Source organism: Platalea leucorodia (assembly GCF_965183815.1).
Source record: "Platalea leucorodia genome assembly, chromosome: 2".
NCBI lineage: Eukaryota > Metazoa > Chordata > Aves > Pelecaniformes > Threskiornithidae > Platalea > Platalea leucorodia.
This window is the reverse complement of record NC_138824.1, coordinates 110,706,295-110,731,700: the sequence shown is the minus strand read 5'-3', so window position 1 is coordinate 110,731,700 and position 25,406 is coordinate 110,706,295. Positions and strand designations below refer to the sequence as shown.

Genomic DNA, 25,406 nt, shown 5'->3' with positions numbered 1-25,406 from the left:
CCTGGGCTCTCGCATATTACGATGGAGTAGTGTGGCCTTCTGCATCTAGCGATGCAAAAGGTGCTTCTGATAGAGGAGGAATGACTTAGCAGAGCCCAGATGCTGACTTGAAAGGGATTCTGTGGGCTTATAATTGGTGAAACATTTGCTTCTTTTCTTTCCTCTGAATCTGCATTAATCCAGTGACCTAGCAGTTGTCTGCTTTGGAAGACACAGAAAATCAAAGTGCTATAGCAGTTAGATTTCTTTGCTTGCTGCCTTAAACTGTATTTGTGCTATGAAACATTAAAATAATAATCCTGTTCTACATAAACAGAGGTGCATTTCAAATTCAGGGTGGGTTTAAAATCATCTTCTATTTCTTTTCGCTTGGAAATGTACAAAATATGACATAACCTGAGCCATAGCCCACCAAAGTCCGTGAGAGCCTTTCCGTTCTGTAGAGCTGACCTTCAGTCAGTCCCACAGCCTGGCAGCTCAGCGGCTCTTCCTCTGCAGCAGACACAATTCAACGCATTCAGTACCCACCAGAATACTGCATGCGTTACTTTTAGCTACAGCCTGAGTGAACAGCCAGGTTGTTTCTTCCTCCTTTGTTCCAAATGCCTTATTTTCACAAGAGGTCTGTGAGACTTGCAGGCCACGTGGAATCAGGCAGGCTAAAAACCACCTACCCCCTTCTCTGCACACTCTCGTTAGCACGACATATTAGCTCAAAATCAGCACTGTACTAATTCGGCCTCTGGACAGCAGCTGAGTTACATCCTTCCAAGTTGGACCGCAGATGAAGCACTCTCATGTCTGTCTGCACTCACCCACACAGACCTAATCGTACAGGGTTAGATTCTTATCCACGTGCTTTTAATCACATTGAATAGTATCTTGTTTCAAAAGTCATCCTATTATGTTCAGTGGAGTTGCTTACTGTTCCGCATGAGTCAGAGTGGTCCTTAATGTTTCTGAAGTCCTTTGAGATCCACTGTGGAGACTAATTCAAACTATTATTATTTTGCTGTTGCTTTAATTGGCTTAACAGAGCGCTTCTATTGCAATCACAATTGTAGCACACTACTGAAATTCTGCAGAGGTTGGTAGCTTAGCTAACATATATTTTCTCAGTTGGATTCTTAACATTAAAAGAAAATATCAAGGCTCCATAAGATATGTCAGAGCTGCAAAATAAATAGCACTAAGATTTTTAAAGAAGAAATTGGAAAAAACACAAAGGATGTAAAACATTTAAAGGGAAAAAAAATCCTTTTTCAATCCAAGATCTCAGTCATTAGTTCTATTGACTTTAAATGGAACCAGACCCTCTTCTTTAGCATTATCTATAGTAAAAGACTTACCTGTAGCAATGCACCCTACATTTTAATCCTGTTACTGTAATCACTGCCAGCATTTATCTCTCTCTTGCAGACTCCCAGTTTGGAGTTCTTCTAAAGAGCAGAATTTGGCTGCTTTTTTTCAACACATTCCTAGTTGGAAAATGTAGAATCCATCAGCATTTGCAGGGAGGCAACCTCCTTAACCCTTTGCCAAACCCAATGCAAACCTGCAGAATTTATAGCACTGTTTCTTCGTGGATGTTTGCATCCTAAAAACTAACTTTTCAACCATGATGCTTCCTGTGAGGGATATGCACTCCATGCCAACAAATAATGCATGTGGACATCCACTTTGTTAATGTGTAATGCTTCTGAAATGCTAGCAAACCTGTTCCTTCTAATTTAGGAAGTGTTCTTTATGCCAGACATTTTTTACAAAGATTTATACATTTAAATTTTTAGATAAAAAAGTACCATTAATAAATCCAATTGTAAAGTGTTACAAAATGTGAAGCTTCTGTGGACTTGTAGAGTGCGCCTGCTCCATGAGTCTAGTGCAGTAACATTCAGAAAGAGCATGTGTTTTTGCAGTAGGGTCAGCTGTAATGAGGCATTGTTTACATTGCAAATAAGGTCTGTTATAGGATCATGATACCTCTTTAATCTTACCAAAATAATAAGGTAGGGCAAAGCTTTAACATCTAACCATTCATGAAATAAATATATGACCTAAATTCTTCCACAGAGTAACTCCACTGAAGTCAGCAGAGTTATGTTAAGGATAAGTTCAACCTGATATATGGCTTCCTGCTTTCTTAAGTGATACATGTGTGTGTTTGTGTTTTTCAGAACAGAACTGAAATATAAAACTTTGTTGCAGCTAAGACTAGCAGTTATCAAGCAACACAAATATGATGTATAAACTTGCATTTGAAGGAACAGCTTGCAGAATGAGACTCAGAATTAATGTATAAACAATGCACGTTTATTGTCTTAGCTAAAATGAAACAAAGGCAAAATTAATACTGCTATTAAGGAGTCTTTTATGATTTTTAAATTATTTCATTTTTTTATCTTTAACTATTTCAGTAACGTATCAGAGAGGAGGAGAGGCCGTAAGCAGTGGAGGCAGGTAATTATGTGCTTGATTTTTAAAGCTATAAATCATGTGCAACTAAATTTTAGGAGGGTAGGAGTACAATTGTCCTTGTGAGTGACAGCAGAATAATCACTTGCAACGATATGTCTTAATTTATTATATTAATTTATACATGTTGGACATATATATTCCTGTTTAGAAGGAGGATATATGGCTTGAATTTTTCGGTTGATTTCCAAAGAATGAGTCATAGTATCTTCAGCTTTGTTAACCTGTAAAAACGGTATCTCAAAAAATGAGCAGCAGAGGGAGCACTTTAACTTCAAAATAAAGACCTGGCTTACCAGCTGATTAAGGGAGTAAAAGTAATTAAGTCGTGGCATTTATGAAGATTAAGAAATATAGCTGGATCACAAATACTACAAAGAAAGAAAACGTTTATTGGAAAAAATTGCTGAAGACATAAACAGCTTATGAGGTGACTTTTTAAGAAAAAAATCTTGCTACGTATGCAAAACAGTTAAAGAATCGCTTGCAAGAGATGGAGCTCTGAAGGAGAGGGAAACAGGTAGGTTTTAAATTTAAAGCCCCCAGCTTTGAGAACCTAGCCCATTCCAGATTGAGGATTTAACTAAAACATGTTTACTGGGTTTACGCTTAATGAATGGCAGTGGCCAAAACAGTAATTTACATTTCCTCTGTAGAGGTGGAGTTTTTTTCAGGAGGCAAAATAACAGTTTTAGCAAAAAGGCAGGTCAGAGCAGTGTCACTTCAGTAGCACACCTTTTTTTTCCTAGGTCACATTCAAGTATGCCTTTTTATAAGCATCTCGGTTAAAGATTTGGCATGATGCTGAAATAAACTCTAAAATCTCAGAGAGCAGCTGGGTAATAAACTCGTATATCAATTCCTGTTTCACAAGTGGCATCTTGTGATTTCTAATTTGCAATACCATACAAAAATTTGGTAATGGTAAACATTAGGCATAAAATTAAGCATTACCAGTCTACCTGAATGTTGCTGCTGTTGCTGAACCTGGCACCTTAAGAGCAATTGCAGATCTCTCTGTCCAGCACTGTGTGCTGCTGTGTTGTCATAGCCATAAAACCATGGAGGAAAACCTCTAGAACAGTTACCATGTGATTTTTGAATGGACAAATCTGTAAATCACTGGGTTGCTGCCTTCACCCCAGGACAGTGAGAAAATAAGAGAGAATAGAGATGAACCCTCTTTCTCCCTGACAAGGTTGTTCAAAAAGATATGCAGTTAACATCCTTTGTGTTCTTTGTGCCACTGTGCTTTCTTGCTCTTCCCATAGCACAAGCTAGACAAAGCACACTCACATAGATGCAGAGGACAGAAGTGAACCCAGAAGTGTCTACATCGTATACAGTCATTTTGATATTGCTAGAGAAGCAGCATCATTTTTTCCTGTCCTAGTTTTAAGGATCAGTGCCACAGTCGAGCAGTGTAATTGATTCAAGGTGCTAACATCTATGCTTCTTTTGTTCATTTGCGTATACAGCAGTTACAGAATGTATGATGTTGTACCATATTTTGTAGAATATGAAACATCCTTCTGCAAGATTAAAAAAAATGTTAATTATACATATGAAACCTTTACTCTGATTTCCAAACTTAAGGTTTTCACTTCCTTAAGTTATATCTGCAATGTTTTTGAGAGGTTTAGTGTATTTGCCAAGTGCAGTTATGTGAGCATATTAAAGTATTATTCAGAATTCAATATGTCACAGTGATTATGTTTCAACATATCCCCACTTCTGCAATGCTGAAAAAATACCCATTTCTGTAGCAATCCCTTTTCTAGACATGATTCAAGTAACGGTAATTGTGGTGGATTGACTCCACCCAGCAGCCAGGCACCCACACAGCCGCTTGCTCAGTCTGCCCCACAGCCCAGACCCGGTACAGTAATTTCAAGGACTCAAGGAATTTGCTGAAGAGGTTAAACATCTTTGGAAATTATGATCTCCAATCATCACCAGGCTATGGAGCTGTCATGCAGACATTTCTTGCTTACAGTTCCAACTTAATGGCTCCAATTAGTAGAGTTTTCATCTGCTTATATACCTCGCACCACATTTCTTACATGACAGCAGGTGTGAATGCAAAGTAAATTTTAGAAGCAAAGGACCTTTAACTCTCCATCCAAAAATCCAGTACAGAGGCCTTGAAAGTGCTGAAACATTCTGGAAGGCTCTGTCTCCTCCAAATGCCTTGAAGTATAGTTTCACTGTAAGAGCAGAGTGGTAGGGAAAAAAGTAGCGTATTTCAAATCGTGGCCTGCTCACAGGACTATGTAGCTGTACATTTATTTCAGATTTACAAAAAATACTGGTTTAGTGCATGTGTATTGGCTAGTTTCTTAGCCTGACGGTAAGTCAAGCTTCATCGCCTCCTATGTTAAATTGTCAGATGACATATGCAGTACAGAAATATATATACACACATATATGTATAGATCTTTTAAATGTCATTCTAAAACTGTGACTTAAGCCTGCAGCACTGACAGACTATATCCCCCACAGCTAACTGCATGCAGTTTGTATTCTCAACTTGCAGTTTAAGAAGATTAGCATATTTTATTTTTGAAGAGCATCACATCTAATATTGTGGAGACTGGTTTCTGCACTATTTCAAATGCAAAGTTGCCTGTTAAATCCTGTGATGAAAGAGACTATGTTCCTTTTTTTTTTTTTTAAATATGACAGTGGCTAAAATTGTCTATTTTTAAAAGCACCGTAGTTATCAAAGGCAATTTTAAGTTGTTAGGGGATGCTACTTATGTGGGACTTTATAACATGCCATTGCATTGTTAGTGTGAAAACTGAGGAGGCACCAAAGATTCTACAAAACGTCATCAGAGTGTCTTTCACACTTACTGGAAAAATTCAGCAACTTGGAAGCCAAGGAATGCTACTTCCTTCTGCTGATGGCAGGAATACACTTAATTCCATATGCAGCCAATATGCAACATCGATATCTGGATATTTTTGAAGGTGTTGAGTATTCCCCGTTACTTTAAACTTGCTTAGGAGCTGCTGCTGTTCCACCCACATAAAGATTAAGTGAGTGGCTTACTCATTAACAAAGATGTATCACACACAGTATGCTTAGTGAGATCCAAATGCTCCCAAGTGACAGAAGTTTCTGTAATCTGCTTTTCCCTTTAATCCACTACAACAGTACTATCTGATGGTGAGGAGAACTTGGCTTCATAAATCACCAAGAATTTGGGAGTATTCACATCCAGTCTCGGCTCTTATTTCCACATATCCATCTCACTTCCATGTGTGAATTTTTTGTTTGTTTGACTTGCCAATTTCTCCTTTTTTAGCTTGCTTTCTTTAAGAAAGGGAGAAAGGGCAGAAAAATAAAAATACAACCTTTCCAGCAAAACAAAACAAAACAAAAGTGACAGTTAAAGGTTGCACACAAATGTATATGTGTAGTTTATCAAACTGAATGGATACTGTGCTTGGCTGTTCACTTCAGAGTGTCTTAGCAAGGAACAGGTTATGTAGGAGATTAGAAACCATTAAATAATTGAATCAAGCTCTATTTTCCAATGCTCAAGCCTTCAAATACGTGATATTATTTTGTAATATCTAACCTTTTGAGAAGAATATAATTGCAATGTAAAAATGCTTTTGTTTAATTTTTGAAATGACCAAGCTTTGTTTTTAAAGGCCAGGACTCCTAAACATCAGTGAACCAGCCACTCAGCCATGGCTAGCAGATACTTGGCCTAACACAGGGAACAATCACAATGACTGCTCCATCAACTGCTGCACCTCTGGAAACGGAAACAGCGATAGCAACCTTACAACGTACAGTCGACCAGGTTAGATATGTTTCTACCTTGCTAGTGAATCTTCTTTACACAGTATATACTTCTGATACATGAGAGTGTGTACAGGTTTGTTTGGTTTTTTATTTCCAATGCGTTTAGACTTTATATAGTTTCTCCTCTATGTCACGATTATGCTTTTGCTCCTTTTCCCTTTTTGTATCCCTCTTTTCAGTTCCCTTTGGATAGTTGTAGCAAGCTGTAGGCTGAAGGAGCCCCTGCAAAAGTCACACTGAACTGATATGTTTCAGCATCCGAAAAAGCAGATAAGGTCATTTTTAGGTTGTTCTGTACATCCATGTTGCTTGAATGGAGAAGGAGAAATACCAAAATGATACTAGTGAGATTTTCCTTCTGGTCTGGGTGTGATGGGAAGCAAGAAATAAAACATTGCTACAGTACTTGCAAAACAGTCAATCTACTTTGGCACATTCAAAACCTGCCTTGGGGTGCCATTCTGTACAAAATTGGATAGCTGGTTTTCTGTTTAGGGTGTGTGGATGAAAAAGTTAACTTCACACTCTAAAAGCAATTATGAAATGGTAGGTTGTGGTAGTTCCTGGGAGCTTGGGCAGGACTCACAGTGCTTTTGAAGAAAACCTTGTGAGTTCCATGGGAACACAGTTGGGGAAATATTTCTTAAAGCGCTAATTGTTGAACATTTTGTTTTAAACGGACCTTAGGTTCCTTTTGTTTTAACCCGGTTTGTGTTACTGCTGAGGAATGAAAATGAGTCTTTTCCACTACCAACATCTCCAGCTGATTTTTGCTAGTAGCATTTCCCAGCATTTCAGAGAGGGAGTATGATTACCTATAGTGAAGTTGCATCAGTGCAAAACAGCACTACCTCCTGTAATTAATGTGAAACCAGTCATAATGTGATGGTGGTAATTCATCTGCTGCAGTATGCTGTCTGACAGTGATCAGTGCCAGGTGCTTCAGAGTAAGGTGAGAGTTTTTAACATTAGAGACTTGTATCTTACCCTGCCTGAGGATATCACGTCCACAAATACCTATGTAAAAAGATTTCTGATACAAAGATACTTTATTGTGGCAAGTACAGACATACCAAGTTCTAGTAACTGAAACTTAACAAATTCAGAAAAGGAAGAATATGCACATTTTTGAGGGTTGTAAACCATTATAACATCTTGTCATGAGGTGCAGTGGATTCTTTCTCAATTTAGCTTTTGTATTAAGCTTGGTTGTGTTGCAAAGCAATTCCTTCCTTCCAATAGAGCTTATGAGCTTGAGGGTCAGACAAGATGCTCATAATGGTCTCTTCTGTCCTGGAAAATCTGGCAAATATACTTAATTATGTCAGCTTGAGCTTGGCTTATGTCTGAAGCAGCAGAGTTGGATATCCCCTCTATAGCTGTGAGTATGCTAAGTAACTCTGCATTTTTAATTTTAGTACTGTCTTCCAAGTCTACACATTGGGAACGGGTTGTTCTAAAAGTAGATGCCATAAAAAAATCTAACAGAATAAATCTTCTGTTACATAGATAAACCAGTTTTGTTTAAGTACTTTGTATGAGGAATTCTAATGCATCTGTGTAAAAAAATGTACCTACTGCATATACTGTATCGATTATATTGCCCTACACACAAATCGGATGTAGCTGAAAATGGAAGGAGGTAAAAATATATGTTATAAGTGACTCTGCAAGGATGTTATAGAAAAGCATGAGGTATTAGGAATGAAGAATATGCTGGATATATAATTGCCCAATAGAATACAATAGACTTGGAAAGGAGGAAAGTCTAGAATGGTTTCAGTAGGTGAGAGAAAAAGCAGAAATGAAAACATTTAAAAAATAGAAAGCAAGAAGTTGAAGACTGTGAAGCAATAAATAACAGCTCGCATAAGAAAGAAAAATATACCAAACAGTAAAACCTTCAAAAACACAAGCTGGGGGGCATGAAATGTACCATGATAAGTTGTATGTGGCATGTTCTGATACTGTTCCTTAATCACTGAAAATGTGGATCAGTGGTTTTCTTCCTCAAGTAGTATTTTATTTCTCTTTTTCAGGAAATATTTCTCAAAAAAGATGTATGTATTAGGGAATATTTTTGAAATTGAACATCCTCTGTATTTAGTAGTTATTTCATTTAGGATAGTGGTCAAATCCTGAATTCTGTACTTAGTTTTACTTGGCACCCTCTCCAGTAATTTAATTGTGGCCACAGGTAATGGACTTTAGGTTTTGAATCAAACTTATTAGCATAAATACCACATCTTTTAAAAGAGGAAAACTATATTCCTGGTGATTGTTATGTAATTATTGATGCATTAATTAGCTGGCAAATGAGAATTTTTGCTTAATGATCATTGAATGCTGGTTTCACTAAGCCTCCTAACTGCTGACCCACAGACTGCATTACTCCTTTCAGTATTCTTACAGTGGACTGGATATGGAGAAGAAAAAAAGTGTGGAGCTGCTGTCACGTGGAGGCAAGGGAATGCAGAAAGGCAGGCGCACTGGTTCATGCAGTAGTGGCCAGAGCATCAGTACATGTCTGATTTACTCTGTGCAATAAGTGGTGATCTCATGATGCAATAACTATTAGAAGAATTAATTAATGCTGTCTATATGATACATATTTACCATACCGGACAATGGTATTACTATGGTATTACTTATTTTGCAATATCCAAAGCAACTAAAAATTAACAAAAATTCCAGATTGCTTTCCTGTCTTTTTGTTTCAAACCAGAATATAAGATTGTACAAGGAAACAATGATCAAATAAAGACTTGCTACTGGGTACTGAGGTACCTTTCACATTGTACTTTTCTCTTTAATTCTGTTATGTGTAAGCATTTTTCAGTCTGTTTTATAAAAATCTGTTGTATCTCTGTTTCTTATCACAAGTACAAGAAAGTCTAAATGCTATTGAGATGACATGAGATGACTGTCATGTTTAGTTATTCCCACTATAACGTTTTGGTTGATTCTTCCTTTCAATACAAGTTATTTTAATCACAGTTATTGATTAGATATCTATACTGCTTTGAGAACAATGTCTAAAAATGTGAATGTTTATATGGCCACTGTAGAAAAAGCCCAGCAAGGTAAGTCATTGTAGGTAAAATTCAGAAGGTCGGAATTTACAGTGAATCAAAACAGTGAACACTACTTTTGAAGCAGTAGCTTATAAGATAAATAATATTCTGTAAATTATTTAGTTAATTACAGTATCTCTGCTTCATGGATGCAAGCCATATAGTAATGCACTAAAAATTTTTTAAAGGGAATTTCATTGAAAGTATAGTGTAAGCGAACAGAATGACCTTTTCTTTTTTCTTTCCTCTGTGGTTAGCCGATTGTATAGCAAATTACAACAATCAGCTGGACAACAAGCAAACAAACCTGATGTTGCCTGAGTCAACTGTATATGGTGACGTGGACCTCAGCAACAAAATCAATGAGATGAAAACCTTCAATAGTCCAAATCTAAAGGACGGAAGATTTGTCAGCCAGCCTGGGCAGCCCACTCCTTATGCCACCACTCAACTCATCCAGTCAAATATCAGCAATAATGTTAACAATGGCAGCGGGGATACGAATGAGAAACACTGGAAACCCTCTGTTCAGCAAAAGCAAGAGGTTGCACCCATACAGTACAACATTATGGAGCAAAACAAATTAAACAAAGGTGAAGAGCTTTTAGCTTGTTTCTCCTCTTTAGGCATCAGAGGAGTTTTGACCTTCTGGTGCTGGGAGTCTAAAGCTTTCAGGTTCAGCAATTACAGACTTCTGTGGTGCTTTTAGACTTCTCCCTCTTTAGATTTAGAAATCCACAGTTAGCAGTGTCAGAAAGTTAATTAGCACCACAATAACCTTCAGATATTGAATTTATTATAACAAATAACAAGCTGTATCTTTAGAAAAGAGTTAAATACATTTCATATGGATTTGAGATTAATTTAAATTTAATAGTAGTTAAGGGATTGGTTAGGACAGAGGCCAGATATTTTATTCATAAGCCAGATGCATGGTAGTCGCATTATACTCTACCTTAAATTTTAAATAGGTCAACCCACTCTTCCCAGTCGTGGATGGAGACTAATTAAATCTACATGTTCATGTAAACGAATGAAATTTTGCATATCAAAACTCTGTAAAATTGTATTGTGTTGTACACTGGGGACACAAATGGAGTGATCCAATTCATTTTAGACTTGTTCCTAGCAAGCCTTCGATTCACATATTGAGAGGCAATGCTACTGCACACAGTTTTGGAAACTAAATTCCTTTGTTACACTGACTGAAGTCTGTGGATCCAGAAGCTAAAAATAAATTGATTTCAGTGTTAACGGGAAACATCAGAATGTACTTCTGTGGCCTTGAGGGCATGTTTCTTTAATATAATGTGTGGGAGTTGGAAGAAATAGGTATGTGATTTCTTGCTAGTCCTCCAGGCTACCATGCAACCTCTTTTAATAACCTGATTTGCAAAACAGTATCCCTAGGAACTGGACCTATTCTAACTTGGAACTTTTTGCATGGATTGTTGTAACTCAAGTGATCACGTAGTGATAAGTTATCCAGTAAATACGTTTCATTACAGGAATGTTGATTTCTCTACTGGACCCATCTGCTCACAGAGGAGTTCAAAGGGCAATATAAAATGTGACACCTTCCCTTGACATAAACATGTCAAAAGAAAATTCAGTTTTTGTGGCTCCTTACTAGAGGGTGAAAGCTGTATTTTTTTGTAATTATGTTTTCTTTCATGAACTGTGTATTACATATCTGTTTTGGAATTAAAACATGTTTGGTTTTTATGCCCTGGAAGATACTGCATCTTTCAAACTGTGTATATTACACTGCATATTCACTAGCATATTGTAGCGTGGAAAGGCCCCCTTAAAGCATTGTCTGCTGACAGTCATATATACATATTTCAGAGTGCTGATTTACTGTTTATCCTCTGTGTAAACATATGCGGTATGTAGGGCTTCAGCGTGGTCTCTGGAATGCAACTAGGCTGAGAAACTATTACAGAATACACTCTGGTGTGGAATTTATCATTTTGCTCTTTTTCCCATGCTTACATTATCACAAACATTTCTGCAGCAGATGGGGACTGGATTCTTAGTTTTGTTTATTTTTGTTTTGATTTGCTATTTTATGACTCAATATTCTGATCTTGGTTTTCTCATTTCCTAAGTCAAAACCATCTTGCTGACAATTGTACCTATAGCTTTTGTGGTGGGAAATAACCATTTTGATGAGTTACATGCTGTGCTTCATTGTCACTACTTTATGTCCAGTGGTTCTGTTTATGACGCAGTTTTATTTGCTGTACGAAGAGTAACTCGGCTCCTTTCTGTTCTCTGTAAATTATGATTCCTTTTTGGCATGAGAGTACTGTTTTGTCAGATGAGTATTTTACTTCTGATAAAGTTTTACAGATCTGGTTGCCAAATCTAGATTTAAAAGTAACATATGAATATCAAGGGCTTTGGAACTGCAGAAGGAAGTTACAGTAATAGCCATTAGCAAAAAAAAACCCTGCCTGTAGCTAGAACCTGCATGACCCAATGTAAACAGAAATCTTCTTGGAGCCAGCAGGCGTTAAACAAAGACCTCTTCTGTTGTAAACCAAATTGGGTGGAGCTGCATTGTTGCTCCAGCGGATCCTTCAGCCCTTGTAATGTGGAGCTGACTCCTGCCTGGCTTTGCCACCTTTGAAATACAAAAAGTAGCTACCACAGTCCGTTGGCTGCCCTGCATGCATAAATTAAGCAGAGACCATGGAAAAGCAATCAAGGTGACGGTCTGTTCATATGCAAAATGGTCATACAGGTCGTATATATGTACTTTGAGACTTAATCCCTGCAGAGGCATTGGGACAACCCTGTGCATAGGATTTCATTGTACTTCATTTTTGCTGTGGAGCTACTAAGTTCCCATGATTTTCCTTAAACTTACAATTAGAGACAAGATAAAAATAAAACATGATTATAGGATGATTTTCCTTTCCAAAAATGAATTTATTTCTTCCTCACTATTTTCAGGAGATCTTAATTTGTGTTATAAAGCAGGTATATAAAAGTAGATGTGTTTCTGAAGTGTGGCATTAACTATACTATTAAACTTGCAGATTACCGGGTAAATGACAACATTGCTCCAACTATTCCGTACAACCAGTCATACGACCAGAATACAGGTGGATCCTACAACAGCTCGGACAGAGGCAGTAGTACATCTGGTAAGTATCTACAGTGTTTTCCAAATTTTAGGTTTTTTGGTATTTGGATGCTCTAGCTATAGTTAGCAGTAGTTACCGTACTTACAGAAGGGATGATGGGGGGGGACCCACTGACAGTAATACAGCACAGGGATGTTAAACAGCATAAAAACTGGCCCAATAGGTGCCTATATTTCTGTTGCATCTTCATGATTGCTTAGTGCCATCTAAATGTCAATTAAGTAATTGATTGTCCAAAATTGTGAAAGTTATGAAATCAAATAGAAGTTGGATTTCCTAATGTTAATGCGCTACTGGTTAATATTATGGTCTCCAGATGGGCAAGTCATAGAAATTCCTTTTCAGCTGTCACAAAAAAGAGGATTTTAAATTATGTATTACCTTCCTGTTACTTTACTGATTTCTTTTCCATTTCTTGGGTCTACCCAAGACAACCTTATTCATGAACAGGCTCAAGATACCAGAACATTTGAGTGATACCCGGAGAAGTTGTGGCTGCCCTGTCCCTGGAAGTGTTCAAGTCCAGGCTGGATGGGGCTTTGAGCAACCTGGTCTAGTGGAAGGTGTCCCTGCCCATGGCAGGGGTTTGGAACTAGGTGATCTTTAAGGTCCCTTCCAACCCTAACCATTCTATGTTCCTATGAGTCTATGATACCTAAGAACTGCTTTAAGAAATTTTCTATTTTTTAAATTAAACCCATGCCTGTTATTGAGTAAAAAAGCATACATGCATACATAAAATTTTTACAGATTTCAGTAGCTATATGTCAAAACTATTCTTGTACATCATTCAAATGTAGGCAGTAGATAATTAAAGTTAAATTTTGTTTCTCATTGGCATCTCCTATGCAAAATATCTAAAAGTCCTTTGTAAAAATCTTGAAACGAGACAGCTTTTTGTGCTGGAGAATGCTGACCAGGTTACTGAAAATGCACTCTGTGCTTTTGCAACACAGAATACGATTTAATTCAAAAGTTACTGCTTCTCATCATGGTATAACCTGTTCACTCTCAGCTTTGATTTCTGGTAGAGGTGTGTGAAATGTTCAGAGCTAAAGCAGAAACTATGCATAGCCTTGGTTTGGGGCTTTACTGTAAGTCTGATACTTAGCCAATGTTTATTTACATCAAGCTAATTATAGGGTGAGTTATAGTTACAATCACCAGTGCCCTGGACTTTACATCTACTAATCAAGACAAGGACTTTTCACCTTTTGTTCTGCTGTTGCCTTTGATAGTCCAGTTGCCTTAATCCTAACCTGCGCTCTGTCTTGAGCTATTGTGACTGAGGCACAGCAGAGGCATAAACATGTAGATGAGCCTGCTGTGCCTTTGGGTGACCTGAATTCTCAGTGGCTGGGGTGAGATAAGCACGGCTTCCGATTCTCCCAGCTGCTCAGGGGTGTTCTTCTGGGAGCCAGCCTTTTGCCCATTCCCAGGTCTACAACATCAGGATGTGGCGCTGAGCCTGTGCTCAATGACGTTAAGACCTGAAATTCAGTGTGAAACATCTCAGGGGTATGAACCCATGCAAATTAAAAATGAGAAGGTGATATTCTCCATGCTGACACCTATTATAGTTATTCATAATGCTAACAATTTATAGTCCTATACCAAGGACTCCAGCAGGAATGAAGCAAGGTGACCAGAGTAATAAATTAATTGTGCTGAACCTAGTATATATCATGGTGCTTAGGGTAGAGAATGAGGATGATGGTCGCCTTGGGATAGTTAGGGTCTCGCTTGACATACTGAGATACCAGAAAAATAATTGTACATAGCTAAAACATATTTGTATCTGGCAGCTAATGTGGGGCAATAATAAACAGAACTACTGTCCATAAGAATGGAAAATCTGAGACAGCGGAAGTGAGAAAAACAAGCTTCCTAAATCTCACTGCAATATATTAAATCATGTGTATGCGGCTTAACTACAGTAATATGAAACCATGCCTCAGTTGAAGAGAGAAATGTGAAGGATTCTAAAACATACTCAAAAATGCAGTGACTTTACAATTAACAAAGTAACAGTAACAAAGAAGGATAAAAATGTATACCTGTCATGGTTTAACCCCAGCTGGCAACTAAGCACCACCCAGCCACTCACTCACTCCCCTCATGGTGGGACGGGGGAGAGAATCTGAAGAGTAAAAGTGAGAAACTCATGGGTTGAGTGAGATAAAGACAGTTTAACAGGTAAAGCAAACCCTGTGCACAAGCCAAGCAACGCAAGGAATTCATTCACTACTTCCCATCGGCAGGCAGGTGTTCAGCCATCTCCAGGAAGGCAGGGCTCCATCATGCGTAACGGTTACTTGGGAAGACAAACACTGTCACTCTGAATGTCCTCCCCTTCCTTCTTCTTCTGCCAGCTTTATATGCTGAGCATGATGTCATATGGTGTGGAATAGCCCTTTGGTCAGTTGGGGTCAGCTGTCCCAGCTGTGTCCTCTCCCAACGTCTTGTGCACCCCCAGCCTACTCACTGGTGGGGTGGTGTGAGGAGCACAAAAGGCCTTGACTCTGTGTAAGCACTGCTCAGCAATAGCTAAAACGTTCCTGTATTATCAACACTGTTTTCAGCACAAATGCAAAACATTGCCCCAGAGAAGCTACTATGAAGAAAATTAACTGTATCCCAGCCAAAACCAGCATAATACCAAGGAACAATGGTAGAATCAGTTCTGATCATAGCCATGTGCAAAGGTAAAATTCAAGACCACCTGAATAATTGGTCTTATTCAAAGTTATTGGAACTGTTAAAGCTGCATTGTTCTATTATGAGCTATAATTTCCCAGTAATAGTAGTTGAAAACATTTGTGCCGTACTTCATCGATCTTCTTTCTTCTTTTTTCTGTTATTTTAGTTCTTACAGCAATTATTTTCAACTGCACCTGCCATTTAGACTAAAACTAGTAATTTCATTGTGCCTAAAACGTTTCAGTGGACAAGTACAAATTACATATATTCAGTGACTTAATGCAACAGTGGAACTTTAATAGATCATATCTGTATCATATTGTATTTTAGGTTCCAGCAATTAAATAGTATAAAGGCACTTTAGAAAATATGTCTACAGCTCATTTGTTTTAGATGATAATCTGTAATGTAATTAATAGAAGTAGGAAGCTCACTCTTAATTACATTGCTTGTAAAATTCATTTATGGTTTTATCGCATTTTGACTATTTATTAACAATTCAAGTTTTGTATCCCATGTGCTTTTTTCCATGCTATGTAAAGTTTCTGGTTAAATTCAACTGCTTAAAATGTAGAGTAACTCTACAAAGAAGACACAATTACAAATTGGTGTAAAAAGGAGGAATGCCAGTTTATTCCAACTCAGCACAACAGTAAATGCCTGGAGAATTCAGGAGGATGTGGGAGGGACTACGGTTATTTTGTTTTTCAAAGCTAGTGGTGAGGAGATACGTAAAAGCATTACAAATATGTACTGCTTTTTATTCACAGGGAGTCAAGGGCACAAGAAGGGTGCTCGGACCCCAAAGGCTCCCAAGCAAGCTGGCATGAACTGGGCAGATCTTCTTCCCCCACCTCCAGCACATCCACCTCCTCATAGCAACAGTGAAGATTACAGTCTTTCAGTGGATGAAAGGTAAGAGAAAAATGAATACCTTATCCATTTCTCACTTTAATCACTAGTTAACTGAACTGTAATTTGACCTACAAGCTGGCAGTGATACCTTCCTTCAGTACTGTTCTGGTGCTCCTCATGTAGCTGTAGTGTGGCTATTTAGAGATCACATACTGACAGTGGTGTACATCCACTCAGTACGTCCTTACTAAGCTGTTTTCAGGAACACATATAACAATGATTTTTTTCTGGGCTATTTGTATGTGTATCAGATATGCTAATTACACAGTAAAAATATAAGTCTTATTTTCTTAAAATATTAATTTTAGCTATGACCAAGAAATTCCTTGTCCTGTCCCACCTGCAAGGATGTATCTGCAGCAGGATGAGCTAGAGGAAGAGGAAGAAGATGAGCGAGGTCCTACTCCACCTGTCCGAGGGGCAGCTTCCTCTCCAGCCGCTGTCTCCTATAGCCATCAGTCAACTGCCACTCTCACCCCCTCTCCCCAGGAGGAACTCCAGCCCATGTTACAGGACTGTCAGGAGGATCTGGGACACATACAACACCAACCTGACCGAAGGTGTGTCAATGCAAATGTAGCGAGAGAGATGTGACAAAAGTCATCCTGGCCCCACTGAAAATTCCTGTTGAATTCAGTGAGGCCAAGATTTTCCCCATGATATTTATTCTGTTAATATTTAACTTCTGCTCCAGGACACTAGAACTATTTGTAACCTAAGAAATATGTAATTATGTTGCTTTATTATTATACATGGAAAGAAATGCAGTATATCACTTTACGGTACGTACGATGCTGACATAAGTTAAATTCACAGTCATCAGGATATTAAAGTGGTATCGTTAACACAGCTTACCATATAATTACAGTTCCATTGTTTCCAATAGATTTACTGCATTATTACCATAAAATAGCATGCATTATTTCACAGTAACTGTGCAATTAACTTGTCACCAATCTGTATGAATATATATAAATATATAATTTATATAACCTATAGATTTTCCTCCTCTCATAAATCCTAATATAGGAAATTATTGCTTGCAGAATTTTCTTAACATTTCCACCTACCCTTATTTAAAGGAGTGTCCAACATTAATAAAGACAGATATTTGTTGCAGGGAAATTTTCTTTTCTTCTTCTCTGAGTTGCTTTTAGTACAAACTATTTTGCATATATACTCTCACAGCTTTTCTGCCATAAAACACTGAATTCTGAATGAGGCTTTTTATGTATGATGCTTACTTGTCTTGCTTTTTGTTAAGAAGGCACAGCTTTTCCATCCCAAATTATGTTTCTTTTATTATTTTTTTCCTCCAGTGGTTTGCACATAGTTTGTTACCACAAATGTACAAACTTACCTGCAATATTCTAGTCATACTTTTTAGTGATATGCAAGCCTATTATGATGAAAATAATTTGGTCTTGCCGAGTAGACTGTAGAACAGTGATTTTATTAATAGAGCTTACTGGACATTTATGGACGCATTTTCCAGAATGTTTTTTGAAAAGTTAGTTCATTTTTATGTTTCCCTTTTTTAAGTAAGCAGTAGTTATTAATCCTTTTTTTTAAAGGGCCTATATCTGCTTTTACTTTTGCTCCCTACTTCTACTTGGTCTGCCTTGTTTTGTTTTCTTTATTCTTTATGGTGACAGTTCTTGCACTGTGTATCTTTTTCTCTTCCTGTGTCTTCCTGAGTCTTTAAAATCATTCTTTTTATTAGTGGGTGGCTAATAATATTTTCCTGTAATTTCCATTGGCCCTTATGTGTCAGGGCACAGAAGTGTTCATTTTAATCACCTAACTTTTCTGGATTATTTAGAGGTTAAACTAGCTGGGCGCTAATGGAAAAGGGAAATGCTAAGTGAGCGATGTGTTGTGAGCGACATTTCAGAACCTCAGCTACCATGTTCTGGAGAGTGGGAATTGTGTGCTGACATACAGAATGGAGTAGGCATTGGAGCAGATGTATGCAAACATGCGTAACCAGCCAGCAGCTCCTGGAAAGTAGGTGGTTCGCTCAACACAAAGACTGATGGCTAGTCACCATAAATATCATCAAAAGAAGTGGCAGAAGTATCTGGAAGGATGTTCCAGTTTAAGCTCCTAGGGCATACAGCTTACTCATTGAATGAACTGAAAAAATAGAATGTATATTTATTTTGTTCTTCCTAAACAAGCAGTAAAGTCTAGCTTTGCTGAAAGTCTTAGAATTGTTAGTGACTAAATTTGTCTTTTTTATCTTACTTTTTCAAACATTGTTTCTTTTCTTTTTGCTACATCCATCTCATCAGTTAAAAAAGATTCTCATAATTCTATTTACTTGATTTGTAAGGCTTGGCTGACTACCTTTTCCGTCTAATGGCATTGATATGACCCATGGCATTGCTGTTTAGGAGCTGGATGTACTGTGCTCAACAGCTGTAGCCCATTCTGGGAGGGAGGTTTCTGTTCTGAACATGGTGTGACAATACTTTCCAATTAAGAATACATTCTGAGTGGTGCCTCTCTGTATTGTTGGCGGGGGTTTTGTAAATGGTGGGTTTATAGTGACAATGATGTCTAAAATACTGTTTGTCATACTTTTTATTAGCTTTACTTGTAGTTCTGCTGAATATTATCTCAATTTCTGATCAGAATCAGACATCTAGAATATGATTCTGGTGGTGATGGTGTACTGTAATATTTCTCTGTCTGGTCAGCTTGCTACAAGTATAGTAAACTGAACTAGAAATATGTGCTCTGGAAGAGTGGACAAGCAGAGAAAAAAACTAAAGATTTAGTGAGACAGCAGATGATGTCAATGTTAAAGGGAGAGCTGAGACAGGAAACGATGTCACTGTTAAAGCGAGAACCACTGCATCAGACAAAGTGAACGAAGTATTGTTAATTCTGTATGCCCATGAACCAGCTGCTCTCAATTAGCTTATCCTTAAAGGTTGGCAGGCAAACTATATTTTCAAGAACCCTAACATATTTTGTAACCAGTTGCCTGTCTCCTAATACCAAAACCTAGAGGATAGGAAGACTGGCAAATATATTACAAGGACAGTTGTCACAAGAGCTTTAAATTAAGGCAGTAAAACTTTATTGGGCAAGGTCTCTAGTCAAAGGCAGGTAGAAATTCCCATGCAGCAATGGCTTCTGGGATTTGGGGGGAGAGGGGGTTTATTAAAGGATTATTGGGTATATATCCCTAACTGACCTTTTCTTCATTCCATTCAGTACTTAATACAGCAAGTGGAAAACAGCAGCTAGATGATGTAGTCCAGGGAGGTTCCAGCTTGCTCTTGCCACAAAGTATTAGGTTTTTCCTTGCTAAATTTTCTTTTCAAAATCAGTAAGTATTCCCATTTATTAAAATAAAAAAATTGCATTCCCCCAAAAAGAAAAGATTTAATTTATGAGAGTCACCATTTGTCAATGAGATAATAAGAAGGAAAAATTGACAAAGGAAAATTACTTTGGAAATTTTTGCAAAGCAGACTGCAGTAGAAATTCATGGTAAGCAAAGCCAACAGTACAGCCATTCCTGCAGAAAGTATTTCTTCCTATCAGACAAATGGCAATTACAGAGCATGCCTGTGGCCCTGTGAAGAAAAACTGTTGACAATGTTACTGCCTGGGACTTCTGAGTGAAGTATTAACTAAACTGAACATTGATCTAATGTTATCTAATACTTTGCCTCTTTAAGCTGGAGACACCATTACTGATGATTTAAGCTCAAAATAAATTAACCCATACGTCTGTATGCATTGTGGTATCCTTAAGACCTAGAACTAACGTTATGGTAGACTATTCTTTCTTTATAGTATCACCTAGCCCAGTTTAAAAAATAATGAAATAATAGTATCTCTTTTCATATATTTCTGAATCATTGGGGTGCGTGGAGGGAAGATAATGTTTATGGAACAATCTGTTCGAGTAGAGGCATCTGTTGACATTGATAGTTTCAAGCTTCTAGAGCAATATACAGACACTTCTTTTGCTCATACTCTCAAGGGTGCACAAATAATTTTTTTGAATAGTCACATGAACTGTAACCAGCTCTTTGCCTAGCTGTACATGTGCTGCTTTAGGACAAACGAACAGCTTTATGCGAAATAAGCCAATTTTCATTGAAACCAGTGATAAAGGAACCGTATTAAAAAATCAGATTTCCTTGTGGTAGATTTCAAACTACATAGCTGTCAGTCAGTTCTGATTTGCAGCAAAAATAAAAACTAAAAAAAACAACCAACCAAGAACCTTTCAGATATAAATTCTGTTGATTTAAAAAGGCAAGTCAAGCTTGTTGGGAAATAAATATTTTCATCAACCTGATATTTCCTCTGACTATGTTACGTGACTTCAGTTCTTCTTACCCTTGTATTTTTATGCAGACGTCAACCTGTGAGTCCTCCACCCCCTCCGAGGCCTATCTCCCCACCACATACCTATGGATATATCTCAGGGCCCTTGGTCTCTGATATGGATACTGACGCACCAGAAGAGGAAGAGGATGAGGCAGATGTAGAGGTTGCCAAGATGCAGAACAGAAGGCTCCTTTTGCGTGGCCTTGAGCAGACACCTGCCTCCAGCGTTGGGGATTTGGAGAGCTCTGTAACAGGGTCCATGATCAATGGCTGGGGTTCAGCCTCCGAAGAAGATAACATCTCAAGTGGGCGGTCTAGCGTTAGCTCTTCAGATGGATCATTTTTTACCGATGCAGATTTTGCACAGGCTGTTGCAGCAGCTGCGGAATATGCTGGCCTGAAAGTAGCCAGACGTCAAATGCAGGATGCAGCAGGAGGTGAGTTTGTCCTCTATTTGATGGGAGAAGAAAAAAAAAAGGCCATTGTGAAATGTATTTATCCACAACTGCTTCCTGGATTATTCTTGTTCTTATGACATTTAGAAATTCAGAGAGTCAGAAAAGGAGTTTTGGTGAAACAGTTCAAACAAATTGCTGCTCTACTTTGTTTTCTCATAAGTAGTTCCTAATTTTTTGGTCTTCTTGATTACTGCCAAACCTCAACCCCGCTGGTGGATTTCCACCCAGAACTGAATGAGGAAAAAAAAAAAAAAGGATTACAGAATTGTGTCCTTTTCCTAGTATAAGGCTCCCAGTGTTTTCAGTCACTCTTCATGGGAGATTTAATCCCTCTGTATTGAAATGTCCAAATAAGCAGTAAACCTTTAGAGTCATATTTCCCCTGGATTTGAAAAAAATTTGTAATATATTTGTTTTCCATTTTATATTTTGTTATCTTTTGGAGAATGCTGTTCAAGCTCTTACTGCTGTATTATCGAGATGAACTGCGTTTGTGTTGGTTTCATAATTTGACAGCTGTTACTAGTTGCGGTTTAGATTATAGATTATGAATATGCAGCAAGGCCTTATGCATATGTTTCTTCCTTTTCCCCTGAATCACCACTGAACATATGAAATATGATATTTGAAATATTTAGTGTTTTACAACATACTGGTTACTAGTAACAGTGGGTATATACAGGTAATCAGTAACCTGATCAGTAACTAGGCCCAGTGGATATTGTTATAGCTCAGCTAAGAAATAAGAATACCGCAGGGTGGGATGTGGGTTTCAAGCAGATCCATGAATGTTTTGCCAATCAAACTGCTAAACCTGGAGAAGAGGTACTCTGTCACAACTGTGTCCACCCTGACTCCACAGATTTGCAACCATCCTCCCATTTCTGATATCCTCTCCCAGTTAACAGTCCTTTGTTTCATTTCAACACAGCTGTTCATCACGAAGAGTGAGAGGGGAGGTAATTTAGTAATTCTGGATGAAATCCTGGCCGATTGAAGTAGGTGGCAAAACTCCCATTCCTACCCACGGAGCCAGGATTTTATCCATTTTATACATATACTTTCATATAAATATGTGTGCCGATGTGTGTGTAAATTTATATATTTAGAAGTCTTTTTACATCCCATTCCTGTTACAGGTAAATCATTTTACAACAGTTAAGTTCATGTTATCCAGTGATTTTTATGTATTTATATTGCCCGTACCTGACTACACATCCTAAAAACGTGACACTTATCTGCAAATAAGCTGTGATAAAATGCTAGTCGTACATTCCTGATGCATTCCTGGTAATTCACTCAAAGTGGCGGAGGGGGCATCTGTACCTGAGACCTGCTAGTGACTTGCTCTGCTTCTGGCATCGGTGACCTCGCACTGCCAGAGCTAGGGGAGGTGAAACCCCTTTTGAAACTGAAATGTTATGTTGTTTCTGGAAGGCGAAAAGCCTGCCTGTGCTTGACTGCCGATGGTGTTCAGCTTCCTGGGGCAGGAGCTACCAGCTACCAACCAGTTGGATAATTTCTGTGAAACTAAGCCAACCTGCCTACTGATAGGATACCAAATACTTCAATTTAGTTACAGCTCACTCTAAAACTGATTACAGGAAGGATGAGAATTTTATTATTGTTCCAACAGTGTATTTTCAGGTTCTGTATAGCTAGGTCATTCTGATATGAAAAAAGAGAAAGTATGGAACGTCATATTTTAGATAAGGAAAATAATAGCTATTGTTCTGTAACAATTTCCAGGCCGTAGACATTTTCATGCATCACACTGTCCTAGACCCACCAGCCCTGTGTCTACTGACAGCAACATGAGTGCTGTTGTAATACAGAAGGTCCGACCTGCCAAAAAGCAAAAACACCAGCCAGGACATCTGCGCAGAGAAGTCTACACAGATGGTGAGTCCACTGAAACGGGTGAAAACGTCAGTGAACCTTTCTAAATATGCATTCAGAGCGTGTGTGTGAAATTTTTCCACAGAGATAACGTTATGTTTCAGAATTCAGTGATTTGTGTTTCCTGTTGCTAAACACGCTGAACGGATTAATCATTTTAAATGCCAGAGTTCCTTAATACTGCACATTGATGCCTCCACTCCAGACCCTTGCACCTGTTTTCTGTAGTGTCCTAATCGGCTAATTACTGTCATTATTTAAGACCCCAGATAGCATAAATAGTACAGTCATTGAGAGTAATGTGTGGTTAGCATTAAAACCTTTGTTCACATGACTAACTATTAAAACCTCCAGAATGTATCTTTTCCTGAAAAAAACAATTTACCATTCAAATGGTGGGCAACACGAATCAATGAATTTTAATCCTCACCACAGCATTGTTGCAAGCGGTTACTTTGTGAGTAAAAGGAAAATCTAATCGTCGTCTTTCGTGCCTTCACACACAATATCAACTCTTGCTGAAAAGGTAGTGCTTGTATTCTCTCGGGAGTGTAGGAGGATAATGCAAACATTGTGATGTTGTCTAGAGAGAGCCTTTAATGAAAATGCCTCAGGTGGTGCAGCTTTTATTAAAGCACTACCTTCCAGTTTTATAAAACAACCCACGGGCTTTGTTGGAAATTCATGTAAGATAAATTCTCCAAGACTTAACCCATCTTGTCAAGTTTGCTAAATTTGCTAACGGGGGGGAGGGGAAAGTAAGGCATCGTTCCCCACCTCCTGGTTCTCCGCAACAACAATCTGATTAGGACTTTCATTACCAGTCTGAAATTTTTCAAAGAGGGGCATCATTTGCCATTATCATATGAAAGCCTAATGTTATAGATCCTTATCCAGGGTTACAAGAAGGGAGTTTTAAGCCACTTCTCCCTATGATTCCTGCCACTTGACGAAAAAATTTAATACAAAGCTCACAGCACGATGAGCAGAAGTAATTTAGCAATGAGTGGTTGTCCGTGCTATTATCTGTACTTTATTCTGAGTATTTTCTCTCACTAGCATCTATCTGATATTAGGCTGCATTAAATACTGGCATGACACAGTGCACCTGGGCCTCTTGGCTTATGCCCAGGCCCCTTCTGTCAGTGAAACTGAGCTGTTGGAATATTATCTGATTTCAAGAGGTTATTACAGTGGTTTTGTGCATGTTTGCTTCTGTGAAAGGACAACACAAGGTGTAAATCCCAAAACTGTACCAGAAATGTTACGTTTCTGAGACTCTTGTAATGACATTATGCAAGATTTTATGGACATTTTATCAGCTTTTATTCTCTTGAAGAGAATGCTCTTAACTGAATAATTGGCTGAGCGTCAAACCTCAATACAAACACAACAGCTAGGACATCAGAAATAAAATCTGAACAGGAGTTTTATATGGCCATTTTCTTTTAACACAGGAGTAAATAAGAGGTGGCGCTGTATTTGATGACAGGTTTTTATGAAAGTAATTATACAAAGTTACATCATAGAGCATTGTGGTTAAATATTGCAATAGATTTGACAGTCATGATCGATATTTGTTTTGTGTTATATAGCACCTGCTTACTTCAGCGTATTTTCTAATTAGGTGAGAATTTCCACTAACCTGTTTAGTGTGCAATACAGTGTGGTCATTCAGAGAACAGCAAATTATGGCTTTAATTTCTGCAGAACTAATAAAACCCAGTTCAAAGGTTGAAGGGCTTTTTTGGTTTTGATTTTTTATTATTACTATTTTTTTCTCCTCAATCCATTTACATAAGCATATTTGGAACCTTACTGAAGATTCTAACCATTCATTTTATTAGCCACATCTAGTTTATTGTCTCTTTAGAATTATCTATAAATAATATCTACTATTTGTTTTCCTTCAGTGGACAATAGTGATATGGAGATATGAATGAAACATTTAAGCATAATTGACCTTTCCCAGATATACTTAGGTTTTTCTGTTGGCTTGATGTAACACTGTTACTTATCTTTTTTTTAAAAAGGAGTGCCTGATACAAAGATTTTTTTTTCCTCATAGTGGGTGAACATACGTGTGTTTGTAGTAGCATTTGTTGGTGGCTGGAAGCATTGAATTAATACTAAAAAGAGAAAAAGAAATTGCTTCATTACTTTCTCAGCCTTTAAAATGGAATTTATTTTCACATATAAAGAATTTTCTACTGTTTCCAAATTAGCTGAATTAGTATTTGCTAGCAGTTCCATGAAATACCAGTGTCATGAAGAATTTACATGATTGTTTGACAGAAAGGATACATCAATAAATTAAGTCTTTGCATGAATGGTTGAAAATGCCAAGGGTATTATCAGCAGCAATATATGTAAGTGTTAAAAAATTCTGTATTGTTTTTTTCTTTATACAGCAAGATTTGTGAGAGAGAGTGGTATTTCTTAAAGTGTGTTTGTTACTCATGTAGTAGTTAAAGGTCTACTACTACCCTTTTTTAAATAAAGGAGAGTGCTCTCTGATCTACTCTGCATCGTACAAGTAGTAACAATTTTTTAT

At 37.8% G+C, this 25,406-nt stretch overlaps 1 protein-coding gene across 1 annotated transcript in view; it reads left to right on the top strand.

Annotated features, from left to right (window-relative positions):
- ROBO1 (roundabout guidance receptor 1) overlaps nt 1-25,406 on the top strand; it is a gene marked incomplete at both ends in the record, with an annotated part of 537,364 nt that overhangs the window by 499,487 nt on the left and 12,471 nt on the right. The window contains 8 exons of the mRNA XM_082336493.1: nt 2,418-2,460; nt 6,139-6,293; nt 9,627-9,962; nt 12,417-12,524; nt 15,995-16,139; nt 16,448-16,699; nt 20,523-20,932; nt 22,703-22,855. Coding sequence (XP_082192619.1) covers nt 2,418-2,460; nt 6,139-6,293; nt 9,627-9,962; nt 12,417-12,524; nt 15,995-16,139; nt 16,448-16,699; nt 20,523-20,932; nt 22,703-22,855 — 1,602 coding nt within the window. The remainder of the gene's footprint in view (nt 1-2,417; nt 2,461-6,138; nt 6,294-9,626; nt 9,963-12,416; nt 12,525-15,994; nt 16,140-16,447; nt 16,700-20,522; nt 20,933-22,702; nt 22,856-25,406) is intronic.